This window comes from Penicillium canariense, assembly GCF_028826845.1.
Source record: "Penicillium canariense strain IBT 26290 chromosome Unknown utg000008l_segment0_segment0, whole genome shotgun sequence".
Classification (NCBI taxonomy): Eukaryota; Fungi; Ascomycota; class Eurotiomycetes; order Eurotiales; family Aspergillaceae; genus Penicillium; species Penicillium canariense.
Genome location: NW_026622735.1, coordinates 969,775 through 991,685, shown reverse-complemented (window position 1 = coordinate 991,685; position 21,911 = coordinate 969,775). Strand labels below are relative to the sequence as shown.

The following is a 21,911-nucleotide window of genomic DNA, read 5'->3' as shown; positions in this document are numbered from 1 at the left end:
CGGTTCCTTATGAAAAACAAAAAAGGGCAGACCATAGAGCTGCAGCGATCTCGAGACGTTTTGTAAGGACTCTTACCTATGCTATATCATTCTCGATTTTCTCGACACGGCGATGTTTCCGCTAGGTGAGAGCTTGTGAGGCATGGTGAAAGTATGGCACAATTTGGATTTAGTCTTAGTTTCCATTATTTTGATCTGACATACCTGTTTTCTGACCAAGAGCAACAGCTGGTAACCAAAACGGCTCTTTACCTTGCAGTCAAGGAGAAATACGGCGTGCTGAGAAAAGATTGCTTTGAGGAGATAATCACCTCAACAAGCCTCCAAATGTGGACTGATATGTCTCCCAGTTTTCGGATCCTGGGCTTTATATCGAAACTTCACAACATCCTTACTGAATGGTGAAGATCAGTAGCTTTTGTTATATGAAGTTTTACCGCCCTTGTTGCAAGAACCTGCCAGATGCCGGCACAAGGCTTGCACCGCAGGCCATCGCAGCTGCAGAGACCGTTTGCCAAATCCGGACATGGATGGACCCCTCCGATTTGGTTTCCTAACGAAGTTTTATACTTACAAGCGGAAGGGTTTTCTCGACCTCCCTCCCCACTCCAGTGAACTTTCGTCACCAATATCATTTCTCTTCAGTTTTCCGATGAACGACAATAGTACAGCAAGAAACCCTAGGTGCCACCAAAATCCAAAGACGATTCTTCGCCATACTTTAGCAATTCGGTCCTCTTCAAGCATTACAGAGAATAATCCACCAGCCGAAGCTGAGTGAGAGGAGCCTGCATGGTATCGTTAACCAGTTAATTTAAGTGGAAGAAATCTAAATGCAAGGTGCTTCTTCTGAGCGCCAAGACCAAACGAAGCCATATCTGTTGAAGTGCCTGAATATTAAGCTTTTTTATAAAGCGGACGGCTAAACGGCCCCCAGTGTAACACGTCAGTCTTGGTCGACTCTCGACCCTGGGAGCTTAGCGTCGAACCGAAATGACTACCATTGCCAGCAAATGGATATTTTTATAAAGATTGGACGTCTCTGGTTGAACACTAACAGTCCGCACTCAGTATGAAGTGAGGTAATCCGTTAGGAGTCCAAAAAACTGCAATCACCCAAAAACTTGATTAATTGTTTTCCTGTACGCTGGTATATCTGGGTAATTATCGAGCTTCATTATGGCTGCTTCGGCCCGGAATTGATACACCTTGCCCGTATTTCTCTGTGAGAAAATTACGGATCCTGAAACCGACTTGCACAGCCACCGTTTTGATACAGACAAGCCACAATACTTGGAAGTACTGTATAATTTTCGATATATCAAACAAGCATGTTTCCGTAAGATACCAGCGTCGTATAGTATTATTTTGCCTAGTCTTCTGTATTCATATTGCTTACTTTATATTTTAATATGATTTACTGAATTCCTCCTTTTGGGAGCAATATTGTTTAGCTTACGTAGACTTAGTTACATCGTTGCAATTGATCTGTAACAGCCCTTAGCCACCAAACAAGAAGGGATTCCTCGCGTGGATACAATTACATTGATGCCTTGTTGTCACAGAGAGCCAATAGAACTAAGTTGTTGGGACTTCTGCCGGCTTACAGTAAGCTAGCTATTTCCAGGAGTTTTGGGTTTAGGAAGCTACTGAAGCTACTTGAGGGGGTGACGACGGTATCTTCTAAGAGTTAATTGATAAGACAGAGAAGGCACAATTGCTCCCAGGAACGAATCAGGAAGTAGCACTTCTCCCGCCAGCAAATATTCTAGCCCATGGATTGCTCGAAAGGCCTGTGTACTGAATAAACGAAGAAGTCCCAACTAGCGTTTCCCACCACGTATTAAACGGAAAGAGGAAATCGACCCAATGACGTAGCTATAGGGTCTAGAAATTGTGAGGGCTGCTACAAGACAAGATTCGGTCCACCATTGGGGTATTGACAAGAACGAATTTGGTTCTCACAGTAATCTCAGTAAAGTTGAGTTAGGACGTGCGATTGGTTACTCTTTTGATTCCATAACATGGCCCATGTATCTTCTTTGTGTCCGCACTTCCATTCTCGTGGAAGAGGTAATTAACGTTAAAAGTTCTAGAAGTTTTAGGATTCCCTGATTAAATAATTCTGGAGCCTTCTCTCTCTCTTGCTCGGATGCGGGGACCTGCCGCAGACCAGCGAACGGCATTTTGCCCACAGCTCATCTGTCTAATATTTCATCCTCACCTAGTATATTCAGTGTTAGTGAACATATCTTCGGAAAGGCCATGAAACTAAAGGACCGTCTGGAGGTTGTCTTTGTAATGGAGCTATTTATTTGTACTCTTGTTCAATATATCCAGATGAATGAATAATAAGCTGAGGATGGGGCGGAGTGCCACTCAAGGCCGAAGCAGTATGTTCGAAGATTTTCAGTGTTGTTGGGCAATCCGCCGCTTATCGCTCCTTACTCACTTCCTAACCGTTTGTCCTTAACCGTTTGTTCTTACAGTAGCTAAGAAGAACGAGGGGCTTCTCAATCATATAACCGCTCCTCATCCGCAGCAACACACCTCGGGCACTTTTCTTCTGGTTCAGTCTGTGAAGAAAAACAATCCAACACACCGTGTATCTGTATTCTTTCCCTCGCGATGATATCTTCGTACCTGCTCAGTGGCAATTGCGCGGCGAGGTGCATCTTGGCCCATTCCCTGGAGAAAATGGCGTCGGAAGCTGAGATGTGGTCAGATACCGCTTGTAGGCATTGAATAGTATCGTTTATCATCGTCATACTGATTGCTGTAACTCTTGGAAGTCTCTTTTGCTTCATCTCTTGCGTCGCCAGTTTTCGTGAGAGGGTTGAGGCTCTCTTTTTCCCTTCCAGTGGGGTTAGATCTTGGTTTCCTGCCTTCATGCAGCTTTCAGGCTATCTAGAGTCTCTTGAGCTAGCAAGAAAGGTAGCAACAGAGGTAGCTACAGAGGTAGCTACAGTCATAGCTACAGAGTCAGACAGGGACCGGTCAACGGACGGTTGCGAAACCTGGTTTGCGTTGCCGCGATCTCCGTGGATGAACAGCTTCCGCGGCAAGAAGCCGCGTACCTCACGTGTAGCCATGGCCGAAATAACCCCTTCCACTCCGTTCCTTCGTTTCAGGGCACCATCATCATCATCATCGTCTGCACATATGTGGTCCCTAGCAAAGTCGTATGTGGTCCCTAGTTTTGCCCTTTTCCCCTAACCTGCCCCCGGGTGTAACGAAACACCCCATGTTCTGGAAGTTACTTTGACTTTTAAGCAACTTAAAATCTACGCACGCGTTAATATTTTAATGATTTAAATTTCCTATATAGCTTCCTTTCCTTGACAATTTCCGACACAAGATACTTTATAATACCCCAGCACCTGCTTCGGGTTGATTTGCCTCAATAGACCGGGTCACACTCGAGCCAAGTGTTTTCTAGCTGGTTACAGCCATAACCTGTAGGTCCAGCAACTTGTCTCCAGCCGTCACACCCTCCTCCCTGACCTCTATCGAACGAGACGGCGCAAGATGACCCGTACCCTTCACCACCGTTTACTTTCATGTATCCGTGGATGTATCCGTTGCCGAGTGCGTAGGTGCCAACCAAGTTTTGACCAGGCACATTCCTAAGAGTAGGGGATTAACCTATTTGGTTTGGGAAGAGGAGTATAGGGTAATTTAGAGAAGCTCCGAGCGCCGGGGGCTCACATTTTGCAGTAACAACCAGTAGCAGGTTCGGGAACATAGCAGCGTGGGTCGAGCGTCCCATCTGCACGCTTGCATGGCAAGGCAGTGGCTGAGATGGCCAGAGGCAGGGCGAGCAGGGCGAGAAAATCGAGCTTCATTGTTTTGGGTTTTGAACCGAGGTGATGAGAATAGTAGGATTTTAAGTCGATTAGAATGTTAAAATCAATCTATATATGCAGCAGATCTAGCCCACGTGATTTAGTTTTTATTTCACTCTAGCAAATGTTAAAATTTTAATGCCGCATCTTATTAAAGTTTTAGAAGGTCGAACCGGTTACTATACGCAAGCAAACGCAGACGGGCATCTGGCTCCAACCAGGAGTAGAGTACCCCAAAAATGCTCAGGGCATGTTGTGACGCTGTACATACACGTCCCTCTAGGCTATCCCTTGACAAGCTTATCTTCTCTGTAATAGTTGCTCTTGATTCCTTCGGCCTTATCGAGGCCTAGTCTATCGTATCGCCAGTTGCCCCGTTGATTCCTTCGGCCTTATCGAGGCCTAGTCCATCGTATCGCCAGTTGCCCCGTTGATTCATTCGGCCTTATTGAGGCCTAGTCTACAGTGGCGTTCCATTAGTTTGAAACTCCGTTCTTGACCGCCTTTTCCTACCGCCCATCATATTGAGCCGACCGCTCCCAAACGTGCTTTAACACGCTTAATATATGTAAATTCCTCTGTTGTTTTATGCAGTTTGAAGTCATTTAAAGCTATTTAGACACTCAAACTGCCTCTATTAACTAGTATTTAGTGTGGAATATGAGGTTTTAGCTGGCAGAAAATGTGGCAGAAAGTTATGTAAGCAATGGGGGTGTTTCAAACTTATCGAACGCCACTGTATGTATCGGTCCTGAGCATGTTACATAGCCTTGAGGGCTAACATAGTGGTCTTTTTGGCCTAGTTGTACGACCATGTGACTTAGGCATGTGCCGTAACAAATATGTTAGCCCTCAAAGCTGCCTGACTCTGAGCGCCCTTATTAAAGCGGCGGTATCTGAAATAGGAAAGCCCCACCCGGTAGAGGAAATCTGGTACGTATAGTGACTTGTATGTCGCATGATCCAGCTTTACCTGAAACAGCTTTTGGACTATACTACAGCAGTTCCTATTAACTTAGAAAATGTACTCGCATACCTTATCCTTACCCACTCTTTAGATGGCACATTATGAGCATTGTGGAAAGATCGGCACGTGTGCATAGTATTCTTGAATGAGATTTATCTTATCGTGTATATCAGTCCATCTCCTCATCTTTCCCACGATCCGTCGACGCCAAAAGAATTGAGCTAACTAGCTTCTCATCATACGCCTCAAAATTTGCCCGGTGCATTGAGTATCTTGTTCCACCGTTGACTACCGTTCAATAATGCTTAGTAATTCACAGGTCCGCCATTTACAAGGAAAAAAGAAGGAATTAGGAGGGCATGTCAAAAAGAGAACGCAAAATGATAAAACACAGAACAAGGGGTATCAGTCAGAGAGGGAAACGCAGCCCGTTTGGTAGGGTGTGGGGGCGCAAAGTGGACAAAATCCTACAAGTTGGCGGGCTGAGGCCCTTCTACACAATCTTGTAGACCCGTTTGGCGATTAGGAACGAGGCAAGGCCGAAGAAAAGTAAGCCGCCAGTGACTATAATACATAGTTAGCATCGGATCAGACCCACAGGCTAAGCCCAAAGCAGAGGGGGAAACATACTTGACCAGAACCACCACAGGTCATCGATGTCCTGACCAGGCACCTTGACGTTCATACCCCACATACCACAAATGATATTCATTGGCAGCACGATAGTACCCAGGACAGTCAGTTTACCAAGGACATCAGCGGTCTGCTCCTGGCGCTCATTCATCAAGATATTGATTTGCGCCAAGTAGTTGGAATGCGCACGAGACAAGATTCTATATCAGATAGACATGTCACCGTCAGCAATGCTAGTAGAAACGATAGACCTGCAAACCTAGGGAAAGGGCAAAACTTACGTCTCATAGTGTGTCAAGTTTCCAGTCATTGTCATGATATGATCCTGGATATCGCCCAGATACAGACCAATCTCAGACTTGGGAGCCACTTCCCACTGTTCATTGCAGCGCTTCGCGAATCCCTTAACAACGTCCGCCTTGTTGCTGAGTAGCCGATACAGTCCCATGACCTTCTTCCGACACTCGCCGGTGCGCCGCAGCATCTCTCCTGGTCCAAAGGTCGGGGGAACGCTGTCGCCTTCCTTGCTGGACGAGTGCATTTGCATGATCTTTTCATCGATCTCGTCGACTTCATCTTCGATGGCTTGAATGAGAGGACCGAAGACATCGGTAATGTCGTCGATCAGGGCATACGAGATCCAGTCCGAGCTGAGAATGAGGTAGTCCATAAGCTGGCGGATTCGTCGCCGCACGTTGGCCGGATGTGGCGTCTGCGAGAAGTGGAATGACAGCACGCCTTCGCGGAAGACCACCACATACATGTTGACCGGCTCGAGGTAGTCTTCGCTGTTACGGTCCTGTTCAAAGGTGCGGTAGTTGACAAAGTAGTAGCTGCGGAACAGCTCCACTTTTTCTCGGGCCTCTTGCATCATGATATCCTCTGCTGTCAGGGCATGGATACCAAACGCTTTGGCAATCACCCGCATTTCGGCATCCGTCGGGGAAAGCACGTCCAGCCAAAAGGTTGGCCGAGGACCATACCGCTTGGGCTTTTCTTGGGTATTCGAGTGAGACGGCGAATGTTCTCGGGTTGACCCTGGACGGGTTGATCCTGGACGTTGTTCGCTGATAACAGATAAACGTGGGTTTTGGTTCCCTCTTTGGGCGTTGATTGTGCCAGACGCAGAATCATGGCCATTTCGAGTATCCACAGCACCGGACGTTGTGCCGTTATGGTTATTCGCAGAATGATTATCAAAGTAAGAACCCGATCCTCGACTCCCATTACCTGTAGTATGGCCCCAGTGTCCAGCACCAAGGTTCTCGCTCACAAAATGATCGCCGTCTGGCTCCTCCTCACTCGACGAATCCTCCAACTCGGGCGGATCAGGAATAAAAAGTTCGCGGAAACTACCACCAGGTTGTACCAACTCGGAGATAGTTTGAGCATGGATGGTGCTCTGGAGCTCTTCGTTGAAATAGGTGAACCGGTAAGGTGCATCATCCTCTTCGCGCCGCCACGTTTTATACTGGGGACGCAGCCGGCCCTCAACGAGCATCGGTTCACTGATCTTTTTCACGCGCAGATCTCCGCCGCGAATTTCCTTCTCTTCGCGACTCCACTCTTCCAGCACAGGCAGGTCCGGCCACTGCCGGCGTCTGCGCCGACGACGTTCACCCTGTTCATCTCTTGGCACCCTCCTCTCTTCATCTCCCAATTCAGAAATGTCTTCTGTCGGGAAGCAGACGTCTTCCTCCACCGGCAGCGCAACTGTACGGCGACGTCGCAGTTCTTGTGGGGAATAATGTCCGGAGTGGAGCGAAGACGGTTCAGAGCGTTGTTGAGCTCCATTCTCCATATTGATCACCGCATCGTTGAGTCGATTCCCCGATTCCCTGCGTGTATCGATCGATCGTCCCACCGAGAAATCAAACTCAATCCCTGTCACCACCGCGTCATCATAGTTCATGTCTGGACCCAGCTTCGGTGTTCCTGGGATTGACGGCGGGTTATTGACATCGTAGTCGCGCTCCACATCTGGGGTATAGGGTGGGCTGTAGTGACCTCCTGGCGAGTATTGCGATGAAAATGTCTGGACGGATGCTCGGCGCGGGCGCGAGAACGGGCTGGAGCGTGAGTCTGTCCCATAGCGGGACAGGCCAGAGGCCTGACCCGATGGAGCACGTATCAGCGGTGTCCGGTCATTGGCATCAGAGCCATCGCTGTCTCCTTCCTGGTACTGCTGGACCCGACCACTCCTAGGGGTATTGCGGGATTGGCCGTCGTTGGACCGGAAGGCTCCAGAGAGAAGGGAACTGGGACGGAATGAGGTCGCTGGCCGGCTGTCCCGACGAGGACGCATCATAGGTTGGTCGCTATAGTTGCGCGCCAAAGGTTAGAATTTCCCTGAACTACCAATTATCAATCGCCAACATGATGATACCACCTACCGATGATCCAGTAGAGCATCGCTCTCGAGGCTGGTGTTGCTCAAATTCCGGCGGAGTGGGAAGAACGGCAGATGATCCTTCGAGGTTGGCCGATCGCCTTCCATCGACTCTCTAGCTCCACCAGTCCCCTGAGCAGTTCCAGGACGGTCATCAGCTTCTTCCACACTAGAAGTGAGGAACGATTGCTGTCGGTTGCGGCGCTTGCGATTGCGGTTTTTCCTGCGCTTGGAAGACTTGGACGTTTTGCCAGCAGGACCATTATCTGGCGCGGGGGTCTCCAAGCGGGTCCCCGAGGGCGTTGCCGGACCGTGTTCTTGCTCGCGCCCGCCAATTGGGCCGTTCCCGGCTTTGTTTTCGGTGGAAAGTGGGTAATTGCTGCGCTGTGGGCTTTTTCTCGGGCTAGACTGGGAGGAGGAAACGCGTTGCTGTCCAGGAGCCGCCTCGCCGAGACCGGGCTTCAGGGTACCAGGGGAATCCATCGCTGCGGCCTATAGTTGTTTGTAGTAAGGTTGAATCCTCGGATCGCACAGCGCTAGGCACTAGTCTTTTGACCGGAGCAGAGAGCGTCCTGCACAGAAGAATGCGTCGATGCCTGCGCTCGTCAAGCAATTGAGTTGCGCCGAGCTGTCAATCTCGGAGGAAGGCGAGAGATGGGAGCTTCCCCGGCTTTTTCTTGGGCGGTCGCGATGGGCGCTATTGATCACGGCAAAATAGTTCTCAGCATGTTCGAGAACAAAATCAGTGCCACAAGACACAAGGACGGGGACCTTGCTCGGAGCTGGAGCTGCAGCTGCAGGAGTTGGCAACGGTCGCTGCAGATGACGCGTGTGGCGGAACAAGGTGGAACATCAGGTAGGGAGTGCAACCAGGCAGAGCGAATGAGCGCGAGCGCAGCAAATGCAGTTAACAGCAACAACTAGCACCTCAAGAATCTGGAAACTGAGGCCAGTAGCGATAGAAATTAGCGAGAGGGAGGCAGAGGGAGAGCGCCTTGCGATGCTGAGGGGGTTCCACGGACGACTCCTAACGCGATTGCCCAAAGCGGACCGATGAGGTCAGCGTCGAGCGGCGACTGCAAAAACATGATCTCGGCTTGTTGGTCCTGTCTATGCTATCGCAAAAGCAGCATTAACATCTCATAATAGGTACCTGTCAATATATAGTGGCACCTCAAAGGTTCGGAACTACTGTAGTTACACGAAATGTACGATTCAGCGTTGTCTCTTGGGAAATATCTTGCTGGACATCTTTTCACAAAGTACTACAAAGCCTACAAGAGAATGACCAACGCACTACCTATGGCTAAAGCCATTGGTTTTCTTGTGTATCATAAAAGAGCCAAAATATTGAATTATAATGGGAAAATTCTATTACATTGCCGTGCCAGAAGTACAAGTCGTCACTCATCAGACATCAAAGATAGTAAATACACACGCAGCGGCCGTATCTTCAAAGCACAAAATAAAAAATACGAAAATAAAACAAAATAAAAAACTCATAAACTCCGAATCGTCCATATCCATCCCCGCTAAAAGAAAACCGAGTTCGCAAGGAGATGCCAGAATGGAAAGACCATTTTTCACGATCCAATGAGAGAAGAAGAGAAAACGAAGCAGAAGTAGACGAATGGGGTGATGGCGGTGACCAGTAAATGCCATCCTTGAAGTGGTGGGAGCAATCCGGATCAGAGTGTGACGCCTCAAATCACATTGCTCATGTCCATCACGGAGGGAGGCGCCACGCTCGGTGCAACACTATGCATCGATCGGGCATCCAGGGACATGCGGTCACCACTCACCATCTTGGAGACACGCTTGTCTTTGCCGGGCCGGGCCACAAGGACCTGGGCCGGGCAGACAACGACTTCGTCGTCGCCTTCACCGACGTCGTTGCCCTTCTTGACGACTAAGGGGAAAAGCACGATGCGCACGACGGCTTGCTGGGACTCCAGCTCGTCGTTCGAGGTGGTTTCGCCACTGCGCTCGTTCATCAACGACGCGTTGAAGTACACTTGGCGGGCTAGGTCGCCGTTGACGTCGTATTCGGGCTGAAGAGGGGGTAGCATAATGAACTCAGCCAGTTGGGTGCGCATCTCCAAGGATAGATTAACAGCGACACGCAGCACTTTGCGCAAGGACTCGAGGAGCTGGGCTTCCACCTGTGACGGAGGAGGAAGCACACGAGACAATGTGCCGAAGATCTCCAGGGTGACAGCTTCGGTGTCGCTATTGCGCTGAGACGTGAAGGCCGGGCGCTTGGACAGCAGGGTCAAGGTGGTTGCACGCCAGCGGTGGACTGCGCGACGAGGACCAACCTCGCCGAGTTGTTTTTCAAGAGATTTGAGTTTCTGGCGTTGTTCGCGGTCCATGCCGAAAAGGTAGCGGGTGAAGATGTATTCCCATACCATGGTCATGACCACCGACATAAATACATCACGTCGGCGAACACGATCAGCGAGGTAAGATTCAGCATCGGAGCCGTCAAGAAGGGCATTGTCGAAGCGATCGGCAAGCTTCTCATCATTCAGCTCACTCAGAGCACGGCAGCGACGGTTGTCAGAGTGCTTCGAGAAGCGCAGCACCCACTGTTGGACGTGACCACACAGCTTTTGACAGGCAGCATCAAAGTAATCCTCGTCCCGGAAGACGAGGGTGTTGTCTTGAAGCGACGAAGTGATCTGTTGTTGCAGCTCCTTCACCTTGTCGCGGGCCTCCTCCAGCTCTTCCCGCAACCGACGCAATTCGGCGTCTTTCTGGGCAAGGGCCTCCTCAATCTCTTGTCGCACACGGTCATCCAACTGAGTGGACAGCTCGGCGTGTTGCGACCGCAAGTCATCCAGTTCTCTTGTGGACGACTCGCGCACGGTGTGGACTTCGGCAGCATGGGCAGCAGCGAGGGCAGCATTGGACGCCGTCAACCCCTCGTTCTCCTGGGTCAGACGCCCCATTTCTCGCTGCAACCACTCCACCGAGCTCTTCAGTTGTTCCACCTCGGCTTCCTTGTCCCGCAAGTCGGCACCGCTGGTGTTGAGGGCCCGGTCGCTCTTTCGGCGAGCGACGCTGGCATTGCGCAATTTGTCCTCGGCCTCATCGCGAGCGGAAATTAGCAGGCGGTTCTCTGAGATGAGTTGATCGAGGCGAACCTCCATATCTTGAAGGTATTGCATGCTCTGGCGGCGGCGGACGCTAGGCGGTCGGCTGGGCGACCGCGGGGAGCTGGGCGTCTCACCCCATCCCTCCTGGGCCATGTTAGTAAACAAACAAACCACCCGATCGCAACAAAGCAATGGGAGATGGGAGTGAGGTGGGGAAAACATATCAACTTACATAAACATCCGACATGTTTCGAAGGGGACGCTTGCCCTTGTCGGTGATGGGGTCGTAAGAGGAAGAAGAGGGAAGCTGATCGAGATCGAGGTTGGGGGGAGGCTGGGAGGAGTCTAGCGCTTTGCTAGCGCCCCGCAGATCGCTGCTTGTGCTGCGATTCGTGCGACGCAGTTTGCCCTTGCTGCCGCTGGGCTTCAACACAGGCATTCCCTGCTCGGGCGATTTGGTCATGGGCGAGGCCGACTCGCCGCTGGATTTTGGAAGGTCATCCTGGCTGCGTCCCGTTCGGTCATTTTCCGGTGTCGGCCATCCTTCCCGCGCCATGGCATTGTCTGTAAACTTCCGCACGGGAGTATGAGGTCGTGGCAAGACGTGCTCTGGCTTGACCTCTAGACGGGGAGTACCGCGATGAGCCGTGGTCGCATGGTTGCCGTCCCCCGGCTCCTGCTCCGCAATAGTATCTAGCGGAGTCCGGGGTCGGGGATGCGGCTCATGCTCACTAAATGGTCCGCCAAAAAGGGAGCGAGGCGGCGACGGGGCTTGGGCTGGGATAGGTGCTTCATCCAAGTTCCACGTCCGGGGGGTATGTTGATGCCGCCCGTGAATCACGGAGGGGGCTCGGCGTAATCCACACGAGGAATCATTGGGGGTCTCCATCTGAGAAGGCAGCAGGTGCCGGGGCGAAGAAGCCTCTTCGGTGCGCGTAGACGGGGACGAGCCGAAAAGCATGGAGGATCGCTCCTTGGAGGCAGCGTGTTCTGGCGATGGGAACTGCTCCGCAATAGAACGCTCACGATGGATCGGGAGATCGGGGTCGATAGGCGACTCATCTTGCGAACGGCTATCCTCCGCTGGGACCCCATGTTCGATGGTCGTAGGCACCACCTCTCTCTTGCCCTCTGTAGGTAGCTCGGGGCGAAGATTGGGGATTTCTCGGGTTTCGAGGGTCGCTAGGGGTGCTTCCGAGACGGGGATCGCGATGCCACGATTTGCTTCCAAGTCCACTGCGTTCTCTTCCTCAGCACTATCTTTTAGCGACGGTGAGCTCTTGTCCACGGCTGTTCGCCGAAAACCTCCACGTTCCAACCCGGGAAACAGGCTCGCAATTTTGGAGCCACCAGGGGTTGTAGTTCGGACGGGAGGCTCACTCGCAATCTCCTTGGCAGCCGGATCAGGGCCTTCCACAGGGGGTTCGGGCTGGGAATCATGCACCAGCTCGATTTTCTTGTGAGACGGCTCCTCATCAGGCTCACCGAATCCTGCCAGGGCTGCTTGCTCCGACTTTCTCTTGTTCTTCTTGGCCTTTTTCTTGTCTTTCTTGCTCGGTGGCGCAGACCAAGTTTCTACCACTTCCTCGACCGGCTGCTCCAACTCCTTGGCCTCTTGTAATGCGGATGGAATGGCAGACTCATCGAACTCTCCAATAGTTTCAGACTCTGGAACAGAGGGTATTGGGTCGGGCTCGGCAATTCTGTCTTGGGATAGCTCATGCTTATTGTGAGATTTACCATCCTCCCATTCAATCGTGGGCCAGTCATCCTCTTCACGTTTCCTCTCTTGCATAGTTGGACGAGAGAGATCCTTGACTGTCGTTTCCGGCTCGAGAGATAACTCAGGTTCTTGTTGTTCGGTTGTGTTGTCGGCAGGGGACGCCAGCTCCAAAGCTTGACTAGCTTTCTTCGCTTTCTTGGCCTTTTTCTTCGAAGCTTTCCGTGAGATCGTAGTCTCCGGTTCTGGATCTGGCTCCTCTGTGGCGGTTTCTGGGACAATTGGAGTGAATTCAGGAGCCGCTTCCGGCTTGTAGGCAGGCTGAGATTCAATAGCAGGCTCAGTCTCCTTGGCTGTTTCAGTCTCCATGTCCAATTCCTTGGTCGACTTAAGCTCCACTAGGGGCGGAACAGGCTCAGATTCCACAGGTGCAGGCATTGGCAATTCAGAATCGTGAGACTCAACTGGAGTAGCCTCGGAAGCGACCTGATCTTCCTCCTCCATGGGCCGGTCTTCCATAATCCCCTTCTTCTTGGCCTTCCGCTTTTCCTTTCCCAATAACTTCTTGGAAAATGGTGCCATCACCTCGGGCTCACGAAGATGGTCTTTGAGTAGATCATCAGCAATCTCGAAATCGGCTTTATTCTCGGGAGCTTCGCTGTGAGTCTCCGCCTCGGCTTGGTCTGCAAGTCCAGCAGGAGCATTTTCCTCCTTGGCTTCAGTGGGTGATGGAGCATCGAATGAGTCCACAGAGATAAAGGGCTCGCTCTTCTCAATTTCCTTCGTCTCCTCAGGCTGAGGCTCATCGATTTCCCAGGGCAGTTGCGTGGGTTGGGAAATCACTTCAGCTATAGTCTCCTCCTGAATGGCAGGCTCAGCCTCGGGAATGGTTTCCCTTGACTCTTCGGGAGAGGTGAGCTCTATGGCAGCAGCGAGCTCTGGCTCGGGTGCAGCGACGATCTCAGCTGGACTCTCGATAGGTGTCGCAGAATCATCAATGGGCTCCTGCTGGGCCTGCTTCTTGTCCTTTCGCTTCTCCTTCTTGGAGAGCTTTCGGGTGATAGGCTCCTCAGCAGGTAGCTCCTCTACTCCTTCCTCATGCTTGGGCTCTTCCACCGTAGTCTCCATGGGATGCTCAACCTCTTCAGCAAGCTTTCCGGTGACGTCTTCAATAGGCTCGGAAGTCACTGGAGGGAGGCCCTTGAGATCGTTCTCAATGAGTTCTTGCGGCGCCTCACGAACGATCTCAGGAGTCTGCTGGGTATCATCGAGAGCGAATTGTTCTTCTGAGGTCTCGACTGCTTCCTTGGGGGTAGGAGACGGGTCTTCGACTGTGAGCTTTGGTTCAATAGACCTCTCTTCTTCGACCGCAATCGCTGCGGCTGCGGCTGCGGCCGCAGCAGCAGCAGCAGCCTTCTTCTTCTCTTTCTTGCTCATCTTTTTTGACACCGTAGGCCACTCGTTCTCATCCTCCGCTGTAGACTCAGTGGGTACCGGCTCAGTAAAAGAATCAGCAGGAGGAGCATCGACTGTGGGATCTGTAAGATCTGAGCGTGGCTCAGCCTCATCTGTCTTGACCTCTTCTGAAATTGGCTCAACCGTGGGCTCTGTCAGCTCCACTGCTTCGGTTGCGATCAGCTGTTCATCTTCAGCTGAGATTTGTTCTGTCTCCTTTGCGACGTCCTCAAGAAGATCAGCAGGGTGAGCCGGGGAATCGCTTGTGTCAATTGGCTGGGTGTCTTCTTGCTTGTCTGTAAGCACAGGGGCATCTGAAGCTGTGGAAAGAGGAGCAGGGGTCTTGGGGGCGACTATGTTGAAAGCTGCTTGCTCTTCGGAAACGGCTTCGGCTTCTGCTTCAGTTGGCTGTGTAAGAAGAGCTTGACGCTGCTTTTTCTTTTGCTTCTTGCTCAACTTTCTGGACAGTGGCGCTTCATCCGATTGCTCGGCCTCGGGAGCAGTTGTCTCCTCGTTGGCAGGTTTGACGGCCTCAGAAAATTCAATATCCTCGGACGGTCGAGGGGCACCCACATGGAGATTGACATCCCGGGATTGTTCTGCCGCAGTCTCATCGACATTTGGTGCCGGCTCCTGCTCAGTAGTCGGTTCAGGCTCGGTAGTTGGCTTGATATCAGTCTCCTCCGCGAGCTCGGGTACAACCTGCGGATGTTCCTCCTGTTCTGCGGCTAACGACTCAGGCTGGGGGGCGACAACTTCCCCCTCGGTCGTATGTTCTTGCTTTTGCTTCTTCTTTTTCTCCTTCTTTTGCTTCTTGGACAAGACTGGCTGTTCAATGTCCTCCGTAACGGGCTCTTGCTCAGTCACGGGAGTGACATCTGCAGCAGTCTCGACGGATGGTTCCGCAAGGGACTCTTGTACTGACTCCATCTCGGTCACATCCTCAATATTCGACTCTGAAATCCTCTCCTTGGCGACAGGCCCATCGATTTTGGAAAACTGTTCCTCCTCTTGTACAGGCTCAAAGTCTAAACCAATCCCACCTTTCTTCTCCGCGTCTTCCTCATCAACGACATCACCATGAGTCTTTTCTCCCCCAATACTCTGCACCTCCGACTGCTCCAGAGCTGGCACAACATCCTCTTCTTCCAACACATCGCCACTCACTGTACCGGAATCAAAATCACGCTCAAGCACGGGCTGGGGAGGACAATCTGAAGAACGACTCTCTAACTGCGGCTGCTCTACCTGCGAAGACAAGAACTCATCAGTCGAAGCTAAATCTTTTCCGGCGCGGCGGGTGGTTCCATGTCGTGGGACTGAAGTTCTTTACCGTCATTCTCCGCAGGCGAGGTTGCCGTTACGGGTACAGAGAGCTCCCCGGTGTCGAACTCGGTTGGCACAAATTGCTCGGGCTCTTGGGAAGCGGGCTCGGATTCGGCAGCAGCATCGGCGGCTGCATATTCATCGGCGTCGATGTTTTTGGATTGACGCTTCTTTTCCTTCTTCTTGAGCTTGCGTCTCTCCTTGGCGGACAGCCCTGCCTCAGCTGCTGGCTCTGCGGCCTGCTCGGGTGTTGATTCTGCCTCCGGCAGATGAGACCCTAAGTCGGCAGTTGTCTCAGTGATTGGCACTTTAACGTTTAATTCCTGGGGCTCTGGGATTTCCTGCGCAGCGGTCTGCTCAGAGTCGACGATTCTCTCCGGCTCGGAAGGTCCGGTGGTTTCGAGAACCTTGGTGTCCTCGCCCTCGACAGTTTCTTCGGGAACTTCCTGAGACTCGGCAGTATGTAGTTCGATGACTGGTTCATCCGCTGACTTTGGAACATCCGTCGTCTCGATCATGGAAGCATCCAAATCTGCCGGGATAGCAACTTCAGTCTCCTCGATCTTGGATGTCTCAGGTTCAGCCTCCTTAGAGGTTTCGGTTAAAGGCTCGGCCGGATTTTCAAGTTCTTCTGACGCATCTATAGGAGAAGGAGATTCTTCAGTCAAGTCCACTGACTTAGACTTCTTCTTCTCCTTTGTCTTCAGCTTCCGGCGCTCCTTAGCTGACAAGCCTCCCTCGGCGGTTTGCTCGGTGGCTTCAGCAGATTCAGTTGAAGCCTCCTCGGAAACGTCAGTTTTTTCACCAGAGGGAACTCCGGTCCCAACGGGGGACTCGGGCTGTTCTTCAGCTTGGGCAGGAATTAAAGACTCGAGTTCTGGCTCCTTGGGCTCTTGGTCTGGTGGGTTCTCTGAGGGAATAGCCTGCGTTAGGTTCTCAGCTGCTTCGGTGTGCTCAATGGCTGTGTCGGGAGCTTGCTCAGTGGTAGCTTCAACTAAGTCCACTGCAGGAGTCTCAACCTCGGAGACAGCTTCGTGGGCGGTATCTTCAGCAGTTTGCTGGATATCCTTGGAGGCCTCGCTCAATTCTTCACTAAGAGCGGATTGCTCAGGAGTGATGTCCTTGGACTCGACAGCTTCGACTGCAGGATTTTGTTCTTGCTCAGGCTGGGACTCCGTCTGAGCAGCAGACTCGTCTCCATCAAAAGCGACAGACTTGCGCTTCTTCTTGTCCTTCTTGGCTTTTCGCTTCTGCGCAGGTGTCATAGGCACTTCAGATTCAGCTGGCTGGGCGGGTTGTTCAGCAGCCTCGATGCTAGGCATGTCGGGGGTAATCTCTTCTCTGACATTCCCTTCTGATGCTGGCTGGGAAGACTCTTCAGCAGCCTCGATGCTAGGCAGGTCGGGAGTAATCTCTTCTTTGACGTTCCCTTCTGATGCTGGTTGGTTGATGACCTGAGACTCTGCGATCACAGTAGCTGGCTCAGGCTCCTCAATCGGGGCTAATGATTCAACATTCTCAGCAGAGACGGGTTCCACGAGACTTGGCTCAGCAGCTTCGGCAGCCTTAGCTGGCTCTTCCTCCCAGACAGGTTCAGACTGTGACTCCTCCTCAAGGCACAAGGACTTGTTCTTCTTCTTTTTCTTCTTCTTGTCCTTCTTTGCCAATGGAGTAGTCGGCTCAACCTCTTCGGACTGTTGAGCCGATGTCTTATCAGGAGTGGGAGTGGTTGTTGACTCTTCGGCTGCAGTAGACTCCACTGTAGGATTGACAGGGGTGACCGACTCTTTGTCGCGCTGGTCAGAAATGACTTGGTCATCCACAGCAGTCTCATCCAGAGACTTCTCAGCTGTTGGCTCATTTAACTCCTCTTCAGTGCTTTTGATTCCGGTGGCCTCAAGAGGTGTAGTCTCAGGAACAGTCTCTTCAAGCATAGCTGGGAAATTGGCAGAGGGCGAGGTGGTGGGTTCGGTAGTAGTAGCAACCGCATCATCCGGGGATGGCCCCATAGGCACTCCCATCTCAACATCGGCAGAAGTCGGAGTTTCCTCGACATCTGGCCTAGCTTCGGGCTGGTCGTCATTCTCTGCGTTTATCGAAGTAGCTGCTGTGAGCGCGGCATCATCGAGAGCCTTGGTCCCTGCCGGAACGGAAACATCAGGAGTCATTTCCGTAGTCTGCTCAACACCCCTTTCCTCCGTGGGTGCAGGCTCTGCCTCGGGAGTGGGCTCCCCATCCAACTGCGTAGACTGCCGCTTTTGTTGCTTTTTCTTTTCCTTCTTTGCCTTCTTCTTCTGAGCAGCAGTCATTGGGACTTCCGATTCAGTTGTGGGGGCTTCGGAATCTCCCTGTGGAGTCTCTTGTTCGGCGGCAGCGAGCGGTTCAGCAACGGGCAACTGAGCTGGATCCTCTTCCTTGAGCTGATCGGTCTCAAGAGTTATGTTCTCCTTCTCTTCCTCTTGAGGAGCTTCAACTGAGGTGTGGACTTCGTCGGGGGCAGGCGGAACCTCTCCAGCGGGCTCAACAGCTTCGATGTCTACTGGAGTCTCTGCTGGAGTCTCTGCTGGAACTCCTAATTCCGGTTCCACGGCATGGACTTCATCGGCATCAGTGTCCCCGCTGCCCGGCACAACTCCGGGAACAGAGGCTGGTATGCCTTCCACAGCTGTGCTCTCCACTTCTGGAGCATCCTGAACCTCCTTGCTGGCATCAGCAGCCTCAATCTCGGCCGGGGACACAGTCTCAGCAGCCCGTGTCTCTTCAAAAACAGAGGTAATGTTTTCCTGTTGCTGCTGCTGCTGCTGCTGCTTCTTGGCTTTCTTGGCCTTTCGCTTCTGCGCTGGTGTCATGGGGACTTCAGGCTCAGCAGGGGCTTCCTCCGGCTTGGGGTCATCTTCGAGCACTGTGGGCTCCTGTTGAGGCTTATCTGCATCGGTCGTTTCGACGGGTACTTCTCGAACGACTTCCGTCTCGGAGACAGGAACAGCTTCATCTTCCTTGAGCTGCTCGACTGCGACTGGCTCATCCTGCTTTTCATCTAGAGCCGCGACATCCGCTGGTGGCTCGGCGGGAACCAAAGGGATTTCTTTGGCTGTTTCAGCGGTCTCGGCTTGAACCTCGGGAGCGGGCTGAGGCATTTCGATGGGTTGGGCGATCTCAGCAGGCTCAAAACTCTCAGCAGGTCCAGAAGTTTCCACAGTCTCCGTAGTCTCAGTAACTTCCAGGGCAGGCTCAACGCTTTCGGCAACCTCGGGGGTTGTTTGGGCGTCTTCGGCGGGCTGAGACTCGGCAGACTGGGGCTCGACAGGCTTCTCCTCCTCAGGAATCGAAGACACACTCTGCTGCTTAGACTTCTTCTTCTTATCTTTCTTAGCCTTCTTCTTCTGCGCAGCAGTCATAACGATCTCAGGCTCAAGTTCGGCTTCAGCTTCGGCGGCGGGCTCCTCTAACAACTCCCGAGTGGACTCAGCAGTCTCAATGGCAGATACTGGCTCAGCACCATCAGACGGTGTAGATTCTGCCGCTGGGACAGCTTCCTCAGCGGGAGATTCAGACTGATCCTTGGCGGGCTGGCCAAGCACAGATGGCTGCGTCTCATCGCCAGTCAGAGGGGCTTGAGCATCAAAAGCCTCAGGCTCAGCCTCAACAGTGGGAGCAGACTGGTCGGGTTCCTCTTCCTTGAGACTTTCTTCAGGCTGGAATTCGGCCACAGATTCAGAGGGAATGGCAGAATCCTCGAAGGAAACGGATTTGCGCTTCTTTTTGTCCTTCTTGCTCTTTTTCTTTGACTTCTCTGAAGTCAGAGAAGTCTCATCTGGTTTGGTCTGGTCAGGCTCAGCTGGGGCCTCTGCTTGAAGGTCTTTCTTTTGATCGGAGACATCGGGTTGTTCTGCGACGGCTTCGTGGAAGAGATCATCATCGCTCTCAGCGGGCTTTTCTAGTACAGCAGCATCATCGTCGACGGCCGTTGCAGGCGTAACAGTCTCCTCTGGTTGAGCAGGGTCTTGATCTGGCTGAGTCTTTTCCACGATCTCTGTCGCGACGGACTCCGACAAGTCGATTTCGCGGGTATCCGATGTCGGGACTGAGACTGATTCATCAATCGGCTTATTCAGGTCTTCGACGATCATGGATGCCTCTTCAGCCGGAGTCTGCTCTACAGTCTCCTCAATCTCCTGGCATTCTGGGAGATTTGGGATGCCTTGCTCAGCTGGTTCAGGGAACCCATGTGCATTAGTATCCTGCAATACATCCTGCTCTTCAGTTTCAACTGCAGTACCGGCGTCGGCTTCTGGGGCGTTCTCTTCATGCAAAACTGTCTCGTCTGAAGGCTGGGTGGGTGCCGCATTCTCTGTCACATCTTCCACGGACTCCGAGATAGAAAGGTTTTTCGCCTTCTTCTTTGCCGCCTTCTTAGCTTTTCGCCTCTCAGCTGCTGTCATGGAAGCTTCGGGCTCAGTTGCCGCGATGACAGGCTCGGGGGCGGACTCGTGCTGAGCCTCTGGAGCAGTCAGAATTTCCTCGGCCTCGGCAGATCCAGCGGCAAAAACGGGCACAGTCTCCGGTTCAATTTCCCTGGAAACCTCCGCGGAGTCAGCTTGCGGCTGGGGCTCAACAGCGACATCTTGTTCAACAGCAGCCGGAGCACCTTCAGTCTCGACAGATCGAGATTGGGATTGAGACGCTTCAGCAGCAGGAGTCTGCTCCCCAGCGGCAATATTACCGGGAGACTGGTCTTGGGGAACATCCGCGGGTTCAGAGGATGTCGAATCAACACTAGCCTGACCCTTCTTCCCCTTCTTTTTCTTTTTCTTCTTGGTGGACGATGAAGTCGCAACCTCCTCGGTAACAGGCTTCTCTGTTGGCACGGGGTCAACGGGCTCGGCGGGGTTGTCTGCAGGCTCAGGCACCCTCTCCTTGGTTGCCTCTGGCTCGACTGCGGGCACAGCATCAAGCTCCATGGGAGCATGCTCTTCTATGGCTGTACCAGGCTCCCCGAGGTCTTCTTCAGCAGGGGCCTTATCATGCGCAACCTCGGCGGCGACAGCAGCATTGACAAGGTCAGCAAAGTCACCGATCTTGGGAGCCGGCGCAGCGGAATCCCGAGGGCCAGACTCGACTGAGAACAATCTATCGGTAAAAAGAGTAGAGCTCTCGTCCTTTGGCACCGCAGATGACTCGGGGACATCCTTCTCAGAAGCAACGGGCTGCTTATGCTTCTTGGCTGCAGCAATGGCTGCAGCGTCAACAATGCCCGCGAACCCAATACCCGTAGCAGCATCAGAGATACCCAGGAAGGACTCCTTCTCCTGAGTCGGCGTCTCAGGAGCATCAACATTCTTAGCACCAATTACTGACCCCTCGGCGGAAGGAAGATACCCCATGGTAGGCGAGGGTGGCATCTCCGGGTACATAGCCGGATCGTGCAGTAGTTCCGACGGAGAGTGGAATTCATATGTCGGCTTCTCTTTCCTAGTATGACCCGGTGACGCAAAATAATCCGCTGTGGGCGTGGCCTGCTGCGAGTCTAGCAGATCAAGGCCCCCCTCATCATTGGCACAGGAAGTCGAGATGGTCAGGCCAGTTGGTCCGCGGCGCTCTATCAAGGACGGGCTGAGTGCGATCGGCTCCCAGCTCCGCACGGCATCTTCATCGTGCAGAGTGCGAAAGTCTTCGACGGATGGGGCGCGGGATGAGGTCTTGCTGGATGGGAGGGAGGGCAACACCTCGTCGGGCTCGTTGAGATCACCCTTCAACGCCCCGTGGCGCTCAACGAGCCAGAGGGGCCGGATCTCACGAGAGTTCCTAAACTCAAGGGAGTTCGGACGGCGGTGGCGGGTCTGGCTGGGGGAAGTAGTAGGGGAGCCAGTGGCAGCTGTAGGAGACCCAACGGGCACAACCCGAGACAGACCAGGTGATGTAGGTGGTCGGCGGAAGTGCAGGGGCACTGCAGTGGGGGACTCAGTTGTCGAGCGGGCCATGGACTGGCGACGGGGATGGGAAGATTGGTCGCTGACCCTGGTCATCTGCGGTGACGAGGGTCTACTCTGGGACTTGGGGGCCAGGTCGAGGGCCCTTTCTGCAGAAGGAGGAGACGTCGAATGGCTCCGCGGCCGCTGGTACAGAAGCTCCTCGCGCAGATCTATGCCAGCGGCAGTAGCAAGCGCACCCTCGACCGAAGACTCAAGCCCCGAAGCACCACGTTCATCGCGTTCAGCCGCGGCCGGCATTTCGGGGCGCTCTGCTAAAAAAGAATATTTGTCGCCGTCGTCTTTATAATCCGAATGTTTTCCGTCCTGCACATGGAATAATACCAAAAGAAAATGCTTAGCATTGATTTCTTTGTTTGGGTTTGAATCAAATGGTTGGGGTAAGGTGATCTTTGTGCATTGGATCGGGGTAAGGCGCGGTGGCCAAGACACCAGACGATCCACAAGAAGGTGCAAGAAAACAACTATATGGCACATAACAGTGTACA

At 52.7% G+C, this 21,911-nt stretch overlaps 2 protein-coding genes across 2 annotated transcripts; both read right to left on the bottom strand.

Moving 5' to 3' along the window:
• Positions 1-5,305: 5,305 nt before the first annotated feature.
• N7482_010307 (magnesium transporter CorA family protein) lies at positions 5,306-8,317 on the bottom strand (the record flags this gene model as incomplete). The annotated part of the gene is made up of 4 exons (XM_056692431.1): positions 5,306-5,376; positions 5,443-5,645; positions 5,727-7,763; positions 7,839-8,317. The coding sequence occupies 4 exons, from the start codon at positions 8,315-8,317 to the stop codon at positions 5,306-5,308; spliced, it is 2,790 nt and encodes a 929-aa protein (XP_056538388.1).
• A 1,220-nt stretch (positions 8,318-9,537) lies between these two features.
• N7482_010306 (uncharacterized protein) lies at positions 9,538-21,663 on the bottom strand (the record flags this gene model as incomplete). Its single annotated transcript, XM_056692430.1, has 3 exons — positions 9,538-11,073; positions 11,165-15,351; positions 15,441-21,663. The coding sequence occupies 3 exons, from the start codon at positions 21,661-21,663 to the stop codon at positions 9,538-9,540; spliced, it is 11,946 nt and encodes a 3,981-aa protein (XP_056538387.1).
• Between the last annotated feature and the right edge of the window lie 248 nt (positions 21,664-21,911).